Source organism: Penicillium waksmanii (assembly GCF_028829765.1).
Source record: "Penicillium waksmanii strain IBT 27052 chromosome Unknown utg000002l:1.0-3326099.0:1.0-3328782.0, whole genome shotgun sequence".
In the NCBI taxonomy this organism is placed as follows: domain Eukaryota; kingdom Fungi; phylum Ascomycota; class Eurotiomycetes; order Eurotiales; family Aspergillaceae; genus Penicillium; species Penicillium waksmanii.
The window spans coordinates 375,183-390,986 of NW_026643249.1; the positions used below are offsets into that span (position 1 = coordinate 375,183).

The window sequence follows — 15,804 nt, forward strand, 5'->3', positions numbered from 1 at the left end:
GGGTGATGCTCCGCATTCTGTTCCGCAAAAAGGTAAATTAACCACTCATTTGCTCATTTTAGAAATTTGCAAACGAATACGACACAAATCCGGAATGCACTTCGCACTTCAAGCCCTATCGATGAGTCCATCATCGGCGGTTACATTTACCTCAAATGGATTGTCTTCTGTGAAATGCTGGATATGGCATGTTTTTTGATCGCTTGCACATACTGCCTTTGCTAAATCAGTACTACAGTAGTTTTTCCCATACCAGCTACTCTCGGATTACTTATGAGCTTCGTGGCGTATGTCTTCCACCCAAACTGCATACAATAAATTTGTCGAAGCTTCAAAGCGGTAAGCTTACTTTTTAGTAACTATCTAAGAAGGATAGGCCGTGGTTGCGACTAATATATGTAAAGCCGAAAGTAAATGAAGTGTCGTGGAAACTGCGTGGGTAAAAAGCCAAACAACCCGCCCCCTTCCCAGGATATGGGACCAAATATCCAGACTTCGGCTTTTATTGATGAGTATTAATTCCTAGATGTGACATAGTAATCCTTTGACTCACTGGCTACTAGTAACCAAGAAAGAAAGTTACACCACAGATTTAAATTCATTCAATATATCCGCTTGTTAATTCAAGATAGGCCGGCCTTCTCCTAGAGACTGGTAAAGTCTACACGTGCACAAACTTTCCAGTCGGCTAAGGGGTTCCGATAAACAAAAATGATGATTTTCAAATAAAACTCAAAGTATGGCTAAAAGTCTGACGGTATGAAGTCCCGCATATACTTCAGAACCCACCAACGCCTCGCACGCGTTTAATTGCCCCAACAGCCCCTTTGGCCCAGCCAAATCTCCCCGGATTTGTACCCACTGATCCATCTGGGATTCTTCCAGTCTCAGGGTCATGCCAGCAGCCATCCTTGCTACTAGCCGCACCGTACTTGAGTGTATTTTGATTCCCATTGATTTGTTCCAACCAAGATTTGCAAATGAAACTCGAGTCAATCAATACATTGACCTCCTGGCTGTGGTAGAACGACTGTGTGTCAAGATTCCCATTTCCTAAAGAATTGTTAGAATTTCCATCAACTCGTGCATTGGCTCAGCATACCTTGAATGGCGATTTGCTCATCAACTATCATCAATTTAATATGGCAACTCCGCTTCTTGAAAGAGTTATGGATAGGGCGCGTTTGATCTTTTCCGACGTAGTAGCAGATACGCAATCTGCTCTTTTCCTCTTCGGATTCAAGGGCGTTGTATAGTCGATTTGCAATCATTTCATTGGTACCATTTTGAAATGGGAGAAGTTCGCCTGCGTCATTGTAGCCCAGGCACAAATAGCACGCTACTATCACGCCCCGGCGAACGGCATTTAGGAGTGGCTCAAGAAGTGGTTCAGCGTTCATGTTTGGGGTTTGAATCAAGATGGTGTGCTTGGCGTGATTGATTGCGGAGATCCAGGCATTATTCTGCGGCGTATGATCACTGTCATGATTTGGTGCTGTTTTCTCATTAGCTTGCTGATAACTTTCGCTGTCATTTAGATCGCTCACATCCGTATGAATACCGATTCACAAGAGCCATGGGTACAGGGTCGTGGCGAGGCAAGAGGCCGTAAAGTTTCATTCTCGGGTCTTGGTCAGTGTCCGGTGCATCACCAGTCGTGTCAGGCTGAATGGTTGTGTCTGCAATAGTCAGCGTTGATACTCATAGTACTGTCAGAGGTTTAATTTCACATACTCAAATGGCGAGTCACTGCTTGAGTCGGTGTCTCGTTTCCACGGGGTGAGATGCTGCGGTTCACCCTCTCCGCCTCAAGTTCAAGATTATCATCATAGTGCTCTGACTCTGTTGTATGCTCTGGGAGCTCTTGCAGATCTTGCTCGGGGGATTCTTTCTCCTCTTTTGTATGAGAAGGAATCGGCGCATTTGAGGCCGGCGAGCTCAAAAGAGGTAAAGGTGGATCGAGTGGCTTGCCCCATGATAGCAAAGCTGTATCATAAAATGAATCAACAATCGGACCCTCGATGTGGGTGAGCATCTCGAGGTTATCATTATCTTGGATATTGCTGCTTTGTAGAAGGGCAATGCGACGATCTATAACGGTAAACTTGGCGTGGAATGTGCCGAGTAATGGCCGATGGAAGTTGATTACCTGGAGATCAACATTGGGAATTCTGAGAAGGATGTCAGCAGCGACATTCATGGGGTTATCGAGGAAAACTCACTCGTTTGGGTGCGGAAGGTTAACTTGATCGCTGGTGTAGTTGTCTTCGTGGACACTTAAGCGGTTATCCCATAGCTGCGAAGATTAGCATTCCCGTTTCAATTACATCGCAGTACCACTAACCTGACGAGGGTCTCCTCTATCATAGACCATCTTCATCACAACTTTGCGTCCACGTTCGCCGGCTCGTTTCGAAAGCTCGCGAATTCCATTGGTAACTAAGGTGGCGGCACCAGAATGTATCCAAAAATTTGTGCCAAGGAACACCTCATGCTCAGCTCTGGCAATACAATTTCCGAGGTGGCGGCAAAGATCAGGTAGAGGCGAAACTATTGTCAGAGGGACTACCCCGGTACTTCCAAACAGGGGAGGAGAGACGACTCCGGTTTCAGGCTTATTTTCAACCGCGCTGAGTGCATCATGGTACACCTAATTTGAGTAGAGTGAGTTAGATCGCCTTCCTCGTAGACTGAGCTCAATTAAAACGAGACTCACTTGAAGAAATAATTCGCTGGGCTCTGCTGTGCCCCATTTTCCACAGGCCCGCGCTTTTTCGAGAATAATCGATTCGTTTTCCTGCGTTGAGTTTGAGGAGTCTTGCTTCATGTGATTCAATATATTGTGGTGATCATGGTATAGACTCTTAAAGACCGAGGAGGCCCTCTGCTTTGGATCCTTCGCCAGTTCTGAAGTCACAGTCGCCTCGGACTCCATGTTGATGCGAAACTGATTTGACTCTGTCGATGATTGCCAAATGAGAAAGGTAATTGCGGCTGCTAGGAAAATCGAAATTATCACACTTGGAATAATGGATCCACTGAAAAGTTGCGGACTACCGCCCATCCCAGTGATTATTTTGTCCATAACCGGGTAATGGATGACGTAGGAAATAATTTGGAGCTCCCAGGACCCCAGGCCACTCGAAACTAAATTATGATGTTACTCGTACCTTGGACCCTCACTAGCTGACTTTTCTATCGAATCCGATCGAAGATAATGCTGATGCCTAGACTGGTGGACTTCGAGATGCTTTATGGAATACAAACCAATCCCATTTTGTGCCTTGTTCCTCAGCCCTACCAAGCCATCTGACGTCATGTGCATCAACACCAACCATTGCTTGCCTCTCCTCTTCTACTAGTATTTTGATAGAGGAGAAATTGTTTTATCAACGTCACGCTGTCTGTCTACCCGATTTCCTTTTCTCCAATATAGATAATCATGCAGAGTGGTCTCAAAAATCAATGGCTGGAGCCCAAAAGACGCTATGTCTACCCGTACGGCCGTACGTGAAATTTTGGGGTCAAAGTTCGGAGTACTTCAAATTAATTGGCGGTGCATAAAAACAAGTCCTACGGAGTACACTTATTGTCGAAATTCAACGGGCTGAGCTGACTGCAGGTTTGAGAGGTGCGTGCAACAGGATGTGGGGTATCTGCATCTACGTCAGTCCCACACTAGCCTTGTAAGGCGTTTCAGATGACGTGGAATCGCCAGCAAAGCTTAGCAATGCTTGTACATGGCAAACGAGGAAGGATTTGCGCCATGCAGGGCTTTAATAATAATGGATATTAGTGCATTGACCCCTTAGCAAAGTCTTCTCGGGGGCTCGCTGAGGAACTCTTTTTAAAAATGTGTCTATTTTTTGGAGCCTGCAGGGCTCGGCCTCCTCCCTGTGGCCCATTTTTCAAATAAGATCATATTGAAAAGCAAATGCCTTATTGAGGACGGGATGGCTATATGCACAGAAAGACGCGGACTGGGTTGGATAAGGATAACGACGAGCCTGTTTACGTGGTTAGCAAGCGATCGCGAAAGAGAGCACCCATTCCGTACCATCAATATCCAAAGTCCATTCGCTGCTATGTGTTGGGAATTTGCCCTTCCAACCTCGGGCACCGTGGCTGGTGATCTTAAAAGGGCAGCTAAGGAAGAGGGAAAACTCGTAGGCATTATCCGTTAATTTCAGGAGATCGATAGACACGCTTGGAACAGCTCGTAAACATTTTACATCACGAACTGCCTGACAGATCGCCGGTAGAGCTTCTCTGATATTCCTCGCCTATTAGGGTCTTGAAAAGACAGCTATTTATGGACAGAAATCCTGTCGGGGGTTCGCTGTCGGTGATCAACCAAAGTGATATCCTACAGCTTGTGGGGAGTGAAGATGCCTTTTTCTGTGCGAGTTCCGTATTGCAGTGACGGGCATCAAGAACCCTGCAGGAAGGACCGGCATTTCGTCTCCACCTCAGAAGGGACACTCCTATTGTCCGGGGATTGGCATATCTTCTTTTGTTGTGTACACAAATTTTCTAAATTTAGTGTCTGACGTAGTGTGGCTGAGTGAATCTGCTCAGCCACAAACCGCGGGGTGCTGAGCCTCAGCTCCGCGGCAAGTTCACCTTCGCATCTCCGCATACATACACCATAACCATCAAATACAGGGCACTGAACCTCACTCCTCCAACAGACTCTTATCACTCCTCAATCGCACGCACATACGCACAATGCCACCTCACGAAGGGCTCGTCCACCCCAAAGAATACGACATCAAAGACAGCAATGTCGAGCTTATCGGAAGCGACCTAGATCACCGCGTCAAGTACAATTCCGCTGTGACCGAACCTGCCTGGCAAGGTCTGGGCCAAGAGCCAGGCCTCCGTATCTGGCGCATCGAGAACTTCGAAGTCATCCCATGGCCCAAGGAGAAGACTGGTCAATTCTACGACGGCGACAGCTTCATCGTGCTACACTCGTACAAGGTCGGTGACAATAAGCTCGGGCATGATATCTTCTTCTGGCTCGGAAGTAAGACTACACAGGATGAAGCTGGAACGGCGGCTTATAAGACGGTTGAACTGGACGAATTTCTCCACGGTGCGGCTACCCAGTACCGTGAAGTCCAAGCGCATCCCTCTGACGAATTCCTTGCGCTCTTCACCCACTACCAAATCAGAAAGGGTGGTGTTCGAAGCGGGTTCACTCATGTTGAGCCCGAGGCGCCAAAGGAGATTGCAACTCTGCTGCGCATCTTCAAAAAGGGACCTACCTCTCGCACAATCATCGTACACGAAGTGGAGCCTACTTGGGAGTCTCTCGATGATAAAGACGTTTTCGTGCTAGACAAAGGCGAGAAGGAGAAGCTATTTGTTTGGCAGGGTAAGGATTGCAGCCCCATGGAAAAGGCAAAGGCAGCTCAGGTCGTGAATGATCTGACAATCAACCTACATCGCGATCTCGAAATCATTTCGCAGCACGAGTCAAGATCCAAGATCTTCGTCGATCTTCTCGGTGGGAAGGACGTCTTTGAGCGAACATTCCACTGTCCTCGTCCCGGTCGCTTCCAGAAGCAAGACTCTGAGCCCAGTGATTCACCGAAGAAGCTGTTCCGACTTAGTGATGGCTCGGGTCAGCTTACGTTTGATCTCGTCAAGGATGGGGAGAAGGTCCGCAGGTCGGATCTAGATAGGAACGATGTGTTCCTCTATGATACAAACACTAGATTATGGGTTTGGCAGGGATCCAGCGCCAGTGCAAGAGAGAAAGCCATGTGGCTGAAGGTTGCTCAGGCATATATTCGCCGACTCCAGGAAAGCCAAGAGAACTCCGAGGCTTACAATACGCCTATCTCTAAAGTGGTCGACGGTTACGAAAGCCCTGCCTTTTTGAAGACAATTGAAGTCTAAGCAGTCCAGTATACATATAAATGAACAAATTGAATGTCATCTATTTTCTATTTAAGGAATCAAACCGAATAGTATGCTTCATTCCCTTGCTCGGAATTAATTGTTTCTTTGACGAGAAAATAGCGGATTCCAAGGTTGAAATAGAAAGGGCATCGCAGCCGCCTGAGTCGATCGCAGCGATCCAAACACTTACTTCGAATGCTGTGCATCTAGTCGCTCTTCCTAGGTGAGCACCAGTGGGAGGGACATTAAAATGGGTGAGATAGTTAAATAATCGAAGATTGGGGAGAATTCTGCCATGATAGATATGTGCACTAGACTAACAAAACTCCACCATTAGTGGTCACGACCGACCCCGTGGCAAAATAATCCTTCATCAGATACAAATACGCTTCGGCAGTATCGGCTGGATATCCAACATCTCTGGTAAGAGACAGATCTTTAGCTTTTTCCGACTGTTGCTTAAGCATCTCCTTCGGTATGCGATCCAATAGCTCCGTAATTATACGTCCAGGTGAGACAACATTGACTCGCACAGGTGACAATGTCACAGCCAGTCCTTTCATGAGACCCTCAACAGCTCCTGCAACAACAGGTGGAAGCCAGTGAGATGGCTTTCTAGCTTGGGTTCCACTCGTTAAAGTGATCGAGGATTCCTTGCCGATGGCCATGTACTTAGGAGCATGTTTGCCGACGGCTATAGCCCCATAAACTCGGACGGTCATGAAGGCTTCGAGATCCAAGAAAGAGGCCTCCGCTAACGAAGCAAGAGGCGGGATGTTTCCAGCCGTGAAGACAATGTGATCTATAGGGGAGACCTCCGCGGTGAATTCGAGGAGGGCTTCGATTGTCGTGTCCAGCTTTTCTTTGGTGCTGAGGTCAGCGACATAGGTGCGAATTGCAGAAGATCGAGTTGGATTGCTCTCGCGTAGACGCCCCAAGGCTCTTGCAACCCTCTCTTCAGAAGAAGAGCTGATGGTGATGTTGGCTCCGTTGGCCAATGCAGCTTCCGCAGTTGCAAAACCAATGCCGGAAGTTCCACCTATAAGGAGGATATTTTTGTTCGCAAGTCTGTTGGTAGCCATTTTGAGTGATTAGATTCCTTTGCTTGGTCTGTTGTATTTTATGGACATTCTCGACACTGGTTTTTATACTACGCCAAAATCCGGACCAATTCGTCCGCTCGTCCGGTGGGTTGGTAATAGGGTCTTTCTATTAGAAATCCAAGTTACTATTACAACCATTATTTCCAATTTATTCCTGCTTATATTATGTATTAATAATAACTCAGATCAAGATGATTCCTTGGGCGTTGTTGTGTCGCCGTTGCAGACTGTAGGCGAGGCGGCAGCGCAGTAAATTGATCTGTGCATAATCTATCGAAGTGATGCACTGGAGGAACTTTGGACTGTTACAGTTTTACTTTTTGAATAAATTTTTCTTTAATTTGTTCTTCTTTCTTCTCGGCTGCGATAGAGACGATTTGAATCAAATATAGCTGATAGATATAGGGCTGAGTGAGCGACCTATCCCGTATTCAACATTTTTTGTACTCGCTTCACTAAACTCCTCTCAAACTGCTCCACCCCATCCGACTGCTCAACCATCTTCCCGGCTTTCAATACGTAGACTGAACGGCGGCGAGTGGTAGACTCTTCAGCATCCTCTGCTTCCAACCCCTCAAATTCCTCGTCCAATTTGTGATCGATATCTCGTTTCCCTTCAATAACGGACCTGATCAAGAAACGATCGTGAGATACAAGCAAGATAGCCCCGTCGAATGAAGACAGAGCCGTTGCGAGTGCAGTCACCGTGTGGAAATCAAGATGGGTGGTGATTTCATCGAGGACGAGGAGTTGTGGTGCACTCCAGACGATTCTCGCCAAGGCAAGACGGACCTATACCTGTTAGTTATGCCAGAAGAGAAAAAGGTCATGGGGAGGGTCACTCACCAATTGCCCACCGGATAGCTTGTTGACTGGAACGTCCGAGGCAATCCGACCAGGGAGACCCATAGAAGAGAGCAGTCCTCTCACAGTCCCCTCATTCAAAGACCCTTCCACCTCCGCCATCAACAATGCAAGGGCCGTGAGGGACGGGTCCCCCTTTCCCCGCTCCTGAAGTTCCTCCACAGAGTGCTGCCCATAGTATCCCACTTTCAACCGGGGGTGGGTAGTTACTTTACCCTTGGAAGGCACATTACCTCCCATCAAGATTCGCACCAAAGTAGACTTGCCACAGCCATTCAAGCCCACAATGCCGACACGATCCCCGATATGCATCACTAGATTGATGTTCTCCAGGATAATCTTATCATTCCTCTTGTACTGGAAGTTCACCCCTTCTATCGAAACCAACGGCCCCGGAAATCGCAGCTCTGTCGCATCAGGAATACTCATTGATGCTCCTCTCTCGTCTTCCGGGACTTCTATCTCGGCACGTCTGGAAAAATGATATCCGACCAGATCGCGATTCAGCTTGAATCGACCACCTTTAGCATTCACCTGGAGCCCCATCCGATCATCAACCTTCTTCTGCCGGGACTTGGCCTGACGAAGCTTATTGTCATCATTGGTTTTCTTACCGGCCTTGATATTGTCGCGAATACTCGCTTCCATATGAGCGACTTGCTTTTCCTGTGCCTCCTTCATCCGGCCCCAGTAGAGCTTTTGCTCTTCGAAATCTTGCTCGTAGGCCGCAAGATTCCCTTTGAAGTAGTTCAGCTTTTGGTCGCGGATGATGACAATCTCTTCGCAGACGGAATTGATGAAATCCCTATCGTGAGAAACTAGCAGGATGGTCGTTTGGCATGTTTCGCTCATGGCTTGGAGGTAGTTCTCCAGCCAAATTACGCCCAGTAGATCGAGGAAGTTGGTCGGCTCGTCGAGTATCATGATATCGGTTGAAGGTCCCTGTAGCAGGACACTCGCTAGCATACATCGCATTCGCCAACCACCGGACAGTGTCGAGACCTTCTTCTCGAGGGCATCTTCTTTGAAGCCAAGACCGAGAAGGATTTTACGAGCTTCCCTCTCCATATCGGATAGTTTCATCTATTCATGTGAGATGATGCAAAGGAAAGGTTAAGTGACTACTTACAGCTTCTAGCCGACTTTGGACAGTCTCCAGCATCTCAATTGCAGCTTGGGTATCGGCCTGGAGCGCGTCGGCATCAATGCTTTCTAAATCTTGATTAAGTCTGTTAAAATTAGAATTGACGATAAACCGAGGTATCTTCCCAATGAGGCTTACATTTCATGAGAAATCTCCAGATTTGACTCGGCTGCTTTGAGATCCTTCCTTGCTTGCAGACCCCGGGTACCGCTCTTCAGGTTTGCCATCTTTTGGGCAAGGAATAACTTCTTTGTCGCTTGTTCGTGCCGAATCTCTCGGATAGCTCGAACTGGGTGTATCGGATCTTCTGTTTCGAAACTCTTGGACAGCACTGCTCAAGGTTAGCTTTGCGCCCAGCGGGACCCCGGTGGCAGGGGAGGGAGGCAGGCACTTACAATCCGCCGTACCGGACGCTTGGTTTCTAGCCTCATCACTGCTGAGGACTGAGTCAAGGACGCCTTTTTCAAGACTGAGTCCGTCTGTGCCTCCCGCAGTGTATTCTCCATCAATCTGTTGGAGAATAGAAATGCGAGTAGGGTGTGTGATGCCAGGAATGAGCTTCTCGGCCATTGCCCGGAGAAGGGCTGCAAGTCTTCAGTAAAATGTCATTTTTGGAGGTTGGAGATCATCTTACTGGATTTTCCAGTCCCATTGCGCCCGAGAAGTCCGTAGCGTATACCAGCTTTCAGCCGCAAGTGCGCATCGGTAAGAAGCTCCTTGCCCTGCGCCTTGGCCTTGGACTTCCCTTTAAGCTTGGACTTTGACGCGTCATCTGTAGATTCGGGGGTGGGAGATGCAACGGTGATTCCAAGACCTTCTACATCCACCTGTTGAAGGATGGTTGAGTGTCAAATTGAGGCAGGGTGGATGGGGGTATGTTGCAGATCCTACCTCGGCGGAAGGGTTATCATCTAGAAGATGGAATCGCGTTTGTTTGCAGGTTGCAAGAATTGTAGGGGCTGAGGTCATGCTGCGAGAATTCACATCGAATGGATATAGTAATGACCTGGTTGTGTAGAAGTGATTGATCTTGTGCGGACTGATCTCTTGTTATACGACCTGTGGCGGCAACCCTCGGACAGGTTCACGTTGATTGCAAAACCAAATTCGCTTGAATTCTCGTATGCATAAATGTGTCATGCTGAGCCACCAGAGCTCCACAATTCGATATTGCACCGAAAACCATGCACACATCAAAGGGCACATGAAGCAGCATCGCACTGTTCGCCACGCGGGCTCCTAATGCGGTTTAGTGGGATTTTGGGAGCGGCGGTACCCGACAATGAACAGCAGAGTAGATGGAGAACAGGTGGAGATATTGAGATATTTCCACGGAAAGTCCTTGACTCATGGGTGTGAGTATGGTAGATTTCTTGGCGAATTTTTGATGTGATGGTGGTGATGTTGGTGAGTTGGTGATGCTGGTGATGCTGGTGATGCTGGTGGTCCCACCGGTATTCGGTACTTGCACGAATTGGCTCACACTAATGACCTCCTTTCTTCTTTCCTATTACATTTGATACTTGAGTATAGATTTGGATACGGAATTTAATCCAGATTTAAATACCCATTGAGTTGTTGAGTATTAATTAAAAGTTGTGGTAGACACTAGTTACTAGTCCTTACTAACGTCAGTATACTTGACCGAGCTGTTGAACTTGAAACTGGTTCACCTCCCCGTCGCCAAAGAAGGTATTGATGAGACAAGATCTCATATTTTTAGAAATATTCCTCGAGATGTGAAGATACAATGAACAACATCAGGCAAACAGAAAAAGCCGGAGTACCATGATCAAATTTCTATGATAGATACACCTGGTCACATGATTCTCAACCTCCGCCTTCCACCTCCACGAAATTCGGTTCTTTTTATTCAGCTACAAGATACCAGGAAATTTCGAAAAATTATCAAATAAATTGTATGCGTAGATTAAAACCTATTGGATCGGAAGCGAGAAGAATAAATCCAATGTAACCTGTAATCCGAGTCATCAAGGTGTAACTTGAAAAAGTGCTAGTACTAGCTTGTGAGAATATATAATCTCAACAATCCAAGGTTCTGATGTAAAACTAGAACTAAATCTTGAAATTTACACAAAAACTTACTTGAATGAATGTTCAATAACCTCAGAATAATAAGCACATAAATCTGAGGTCAAGTAATGTACAGTTATAAGTGTTATATCATAAAATATTTGGCTTTTTGCCCTAGTCCCAAATCCCCCTCCGTTCAGCTTCAAAAATATCATATTTACCCTCAAATATGCAACAATTGAGCCATTATTCATCAAGCGGCGATGATAGCTCAGTTGGGAGAGCGCACGACTGAAGAACAACTTCAATCAGCTGTTACAGCAAATCGTGAGGTCGCTGGTTCGATCCCGGCTCGTCGCATTTTTTGTTATTTTTTGGTCGTGTTTCTTGGATATCCATAGGGTGTGTGTACTAGCTTTGCAGTATTTGCCGTCCTATGCCACTTTGCGGTATAGGTAGGTCATATTGAGACCGTCAGTAGCCAAACACGACCGAAACTGTGAATTTGATACCTTCCGCTGTCAACATATTTACCAACCACTAACATCGCCTAAAATGACCCAAATTGACAGTCCTCGTTTTATTGAAGCCTGCAAAGCGCCTTAAAGGCCGAACTTGTTGCTTGTTGCCCGCGAATATGGCGTTTCATATCGCCAACTTCGCCGCCGCGTTTAGCAGTCTCACTTCTAAGTATACAGCCTATACCTAGGTCCTTACAGATTCCCAGGGGAGGGAACAACATGATTGGATTGAGCATCTGTGTGATACCAACAGACAATTACACCTAGAATACTGGAGGACTGGGCAAATGATATGCTCAAACGGGTAGGCGAGGCTGTTAGCAAAAAATGGGTATATAACTTTGTTACGCACCTCTTAGATGATATCAATTTTGAAATGGTAACTATAGAGGCCAGCTCGAAGGGCGATTTGGAAGTGTATTTTCGCTGAGGCTGCTGGCGCCCTGGCACTTTGCCCAGGTGTTTGAACAGCTATACAAAAAAAGGTAAAGTGTATTGCCACAACCACAGTCTACGCGGCGATGCGGGCATCAATTGAAGCAGAGAGGACAGAACGAGAGCGTGGAGACCTTTTTTTACTAAGATCCGCACCAGTTAAGTTAGTAAATGTAAATAGTAGCTTTAATTTTGCGTTTTGGCTATTATTGTGCTTTTGATGTGGAGTAGCTGCTTGCAGATTAAATTGGTGAAATGAATTTTGAAGCAGTGTGAATGAATTGAGGCTCTGCTTCTGGAATTTGGGGTATACTATATCGTAAATCGTGAATATATCATAATCCACCTGGGGCAGATGTCTAGTTCAATGTAGCTTTGAAGCCCTGGTAAGCTTGCTCAATATCAAAGGCCAGTTCTCGCGCCTGTTCTTCGCTAAGCTCCTCCGTCGCTCGCATTTGATTCAGCGCAATCAACCATTGAATGATCTTCCCACGATCCTGGAATTCCCCATCCGTTACCTTATTGACAGACTGGATAACCTCGGATAAAAGTGGGTGAAGTGCATCTTTCGATACCATGTTCAATTTCAATGCGTCGAGGAAGGTGATGAAATTCTCCGTGGCTGCAAGGATGAGACTACCCGATGCGCCGGGGGCACCTCCAGCGGTGGTATTGTTAGCCGCGGGTGCGTTGTGTGAAGCTTGCTCAACTGTTGCGGGGAGGCCGATGCGAAGTCGCTCTGTAGCCCGGGGGCATTCCAACTGTGTGTATTGCGTGAGACATGAAACGCTGTGAATGCGGGATCCGACTTACCCCCCAAGATCGCTTGAATGTTTCCAAGTCCACGAAGCTCTGCGATACAGACTCATCACCCAAACTCGACTTGTATTGTTTTAGCAGCCGCGTGCATGTCTCGGTGTATTCTGTCTCGGTCACGACGTCTTTGATGTATGCCTTTTCGAGTCCGTCAAGTGTGACGATGATGCTGTAGATCTCAGCAAGGGATTCGTAGAGGTCGCGCTCTCCGGAGCTGGTGACCAGCTTGACCTCCTATTAATTTGTCAGAATAGGCCTTGCCTTCTGTCTACAAACTTGCATACCTCATCCAGATTGATCGAGGCCGAGCGGGCGGGGTTGGGGGTGTAGCTGTAGGGAGTTGGCGCATACGAGAGGGGACGCTGGGAGTACATTCCGGGAAACAGACAGCCTAGCAGACAGCCTAGCAGCACAATCCAGTGATCGGATATTGAAATCAATTGTTGTAAGGTCCTTGGGGTAAACGGGTCTGAATGGGTAAGGTCCGAACCTCCGTTGGCTGCCCGCGGCTTATCACAAGGCGGTGAGATCGGCGGTCAGCACCGATCTGCCTGAGCCCAAATTTTTTTTCCTGCAGACCATTTTGCTATCAAACAGCACCATAACCTCAACAATGGGAACGAAAAAGTCTACCAAGAAGTTCGAACAACGGCATCTCAAGGATATCCTTGAGCGTCGCAAGACCAATGCCAAGGGCAAGCAACGCGCCCAGCAGAATGACAAGCGCAAGGAGCGAAGTTCCGTCCGTCGCGAGGCCCATGAGGCTGCCAACCAGCCCTCTGAGGAGCAGATCAAGAAGCAGAATGCCTATGCCGAGATGAATGTCGATGATTTCTTCGCTGGTGGTTTTGACATCCCCACCGACAAGAAGGCTAGCAAGAAGGACACCACCCCCAAGATCGGCAAGCGGAAGCGTACTGCGGACCAGGGCGAGGCGCCTGGCTCCGAAGCCAGCGACAACGACGATGCCAGCGACGCCGATGCCTTCGACGAACATAAGGATCAGCTCGAGGCGCTGAAGGAGAAGGACCCCGAGTTCTACAAGTATCTGAAGGAGAACGATGCCGACCTGCTCGATTTCACCAACCACGGCGATCTCTCAGAGGTCGATGAGCTCAGTGAAGGCGAGCCAGTGGAGGATGAGGGCCCTGCGAAGAAGAAGAAGAAGTCCAAGAAGAACGAGGAAGAGGATAAGGAACCCGAGGAAAACACATTGACTATCCCCATGATCCAGAAGTGGGAGGCATTGATGAAGGAGCAATACTCGATCCGGGCCATGCGCCAAACCGTTCTCGCTTTCCGTGCCGCCGCTCTTGTCAACGAGGCCGAAGCCGAGGACCAGAAATACGCAATCAAGAGCCCCGAGGTCTACCACCAGGTTCTCATGACATCGCTGAATGTTGTTCCCAAGGTTCTCTCGCACCATCTTCCCGTCAAGGAGACTGCGGGCGGCAAGATCAAGGTGTCGATGGACTCCAAGAAGTTCAAGACCCTCACTCCTCTGATCAAGTCCTACACCTCCTCGGTTCACCAACTTCTGCTCAACCTCTCTGATGCGTCGACTCTGAAGATGACACTGTCAGCCATGGAGCCCATGCTGCCATATCTGCTGCAGTTCCGCAAGGTCCTGAAGACTCTGATCAAGACTGTCGTTGCTATTTGGGCCGATGTCACTACCGCCGATGCCACTCGCATCACTGCTTTCATTCTTCTGCGTCGCCTCATGGTTGTCGGCGATGCCGGTATTAAGGAGACCGTGCTGAAGGCAACCTACGAGGGTGTCGTCAAGGGCAGCCGCAACACCACCGTCCACACTTTGGCTGGTGTCAACTTGATGAAGAACTCTGCCGCCGAGATTTGGGGTATCGACCAAAACGTTTCATACACCGCTGGCTTCAGCTTCATCCGCCAATTGGCCATGCACCTGCGCAGCAGCATCACCAACACCTCCAAGGAGTCATATAAGACCATCTACAACTGGCAATACGTGCATTCTCTGGACTTCTGGTCGCGTGTGCTCTCCCAGCACTGCGACGGCCTCGTCGAGGCCCAGGTCGGCAAGCAGTCCGCCCTGCGTCCGCTCATCTACCCGGTCGTCCAAATCACCCTTGGCGCCATGCGCCTCATTCCCACCGCGCAGTACTTCCCTCTCCGCTTTCAAATGACCCGGGCACTTCTGCGTATCTCTCGATCGACCGGTACTTATATCCCGCTCGGCTCATCGCTATTGGAGGTCCTTAACTCCGCCGAGATGCGCAAGTCCCCCAAGTCCAGCACCCTCCGTCCCCTCGACTTCAACACCGCCATTCGCGCCCCGAAATCCTACCTGCGCTCGCGTACCTACCAAGATGGCGTCGGCGAGCAAGTTGCCGAACTCTTGTCTGAGTTCTTTGTTCTCTGGTCCAAGCACATTGCCTTCCCGGAGCTGTCCGTTCCTGTCATCGTTTCGCTTAAGCGCTGGTTGAAGCAGGTCTCAGCCCGCTCGGGCGGTAACAAGAATGCCAAGATCAACCAGATGACCCTCCTGCTTGTGCAGAAGGTCGAGGCTAACTCCCGTTGGATCGAGGAGCGTCGCGCCAACGTCACTTACACCCCACGCAATCGCACGGAGGTGAACACTTTCCTCAAGGGCGTGGACTGGGAGACTACTCCCCTCGGTGCATTTGTCAAGACGCAACGGAAACTCCGTGAGGAGCGCGCTGCTATCCTTGAAGAGGGCCGCCGCGAAGAGGAGAAGAGGCGGGAGGAGGCGAAGAAGGGAGGTGACGACGAATTGATGAATGATTTTGGCAGTGATGATGATAGCGAGGGTGAAGGTGAAATCGAAAGTGAGGATGAAGAGGAGCTTGAGATGGAGGAGGAGAGTGAGGATGAGGATGAGGGAGAGATGGAAGAGGAGTAGTCTGGTCTAGTTTAATTTGTAAATTCATGTGTTTATACCTAGGCATCAAAAGAATTGGCGTTACTGCAACTACGA

General features: G+C 48.3%; 6 protein-coding genes across 6 annotated transcripts; 2 read left to right on the forward strand and 4 right to left on the reverse strand.

Moving 5' to 3' along the window:
* Positions 1-778: 778 nt before the first annotated feature.
* N7481_001809 (IQ calmodulin-binding motif protein) lies at positions 779-3,085 on the reverse strand (the record flags this gene model as incomplete). Its single annotated transcript, XM_057261028.1, has 7 exons — positions 779-1,053; positions 1,103-1,495; positions 1,548-1,679; positions 1,735-2,171; positions 2,223-2,296; positions 2,345-2,650; positions 2,717-3,085. The coding sequence occupies 7 exons, from the start codon at positions 3,083-3,085 to the stop codon at positions 779-781; spliced, it is 1,986 nt and encodes a 661-aa protein (XP_057125960.1).
* Positions 3,086-4,728: 1,643 nt separating this feature from the next.
* Positions 4,729-5,907, forward strand: N7481_001810 (gelsolin family protein; the record flags this gene model as incomplete). The annotated part of the gene is made up of 1 exon (XM_057261029.1): positions 4,729-5,907. The coding sequence occupies one exon, from the start codon at positions 4,729-4,731 to the stop codon at positions 5,905-5,907; it is 1,179 nt and encodes a 392-aa protein (XP_057125961.1).
* A 314-nt stretch (positions 5,908-6,221) lies between these two features.
* N7481_001811 (uncharacterized protein) lies at positions 6,222-6,992 on the reverse strand (the record flags this gene model as incomplete). Its single annotated transcript, XM_057261030.1, has 1 exon — positions 6,222-6,992. One exon carries the CDS (start codon positions 6,990-6,992, stop codon positions 6,222-6,224), a length of 771 nt encoding a protein of 256 aa, XP_057125962.1.
* A 441-nt stretch (positions 6,993-7,433) lies between these two features.
* Positions 7,434-9,990, reverse strand: N7481_001812 (ABC-F family ATP-binding cassette domain-containing protein; the record flags this gene model as incomplete). The annotated part of the gene is made up of 7 exons (XM_057261031.1): positions 7,434-7,805; positions 7,860-8,960; positions 9,007-9,106; positions 9,160-9,352; positions 9,417-9,605; positions 9,656-9,848; positions 9,913-9,990. The coding sequence occupies 7 exons, from the start codon at positions 9,988-9,990 to the stop codon at positions 7,434-7,436; spliced, it is 2,226 nt and encodes a 741-aa protein (XP_057125963.1).
* Positions 9,991-12,370: 2,380 nt separating this feature from the next.
* N7481_001813 (ESCRT-I subunit protein VPS28) lies at positions 12,371-13,216 on the reverse strand (the record flags this gene model as incomplete). Its single annotated transcript, XM_057261032.1, has 3 exons — positions 12,371-12,772; positions 12,825-13,061; positions 13,112-13,216. Coding segments are annotated over 3 exons (744 nt in total), but the record flags the coding sequence as incomplete, so codon positions are not given.
* A 224-nt stretch (positions 13,217-13,440) lies between these two features.
* N7481_001814 (mRNA-binding ribosome synthesis protein NOC2) lies at positions 13,441-15,729 on the forward strand (the record flags this gene model as incomplete). Its single annotated transcript, XM_057261033.1, has 1 exon — positions 13,441-15,729. One exon carries the CDS (start codon positions 13,441-13,443, stop codon positions 15,727-15,729), a length of 2,289 nt encoding a protein of 762 aa, XP_057125965.1.
* Positions 15,730-15,804: the final 75 nt, after the last annotated feature.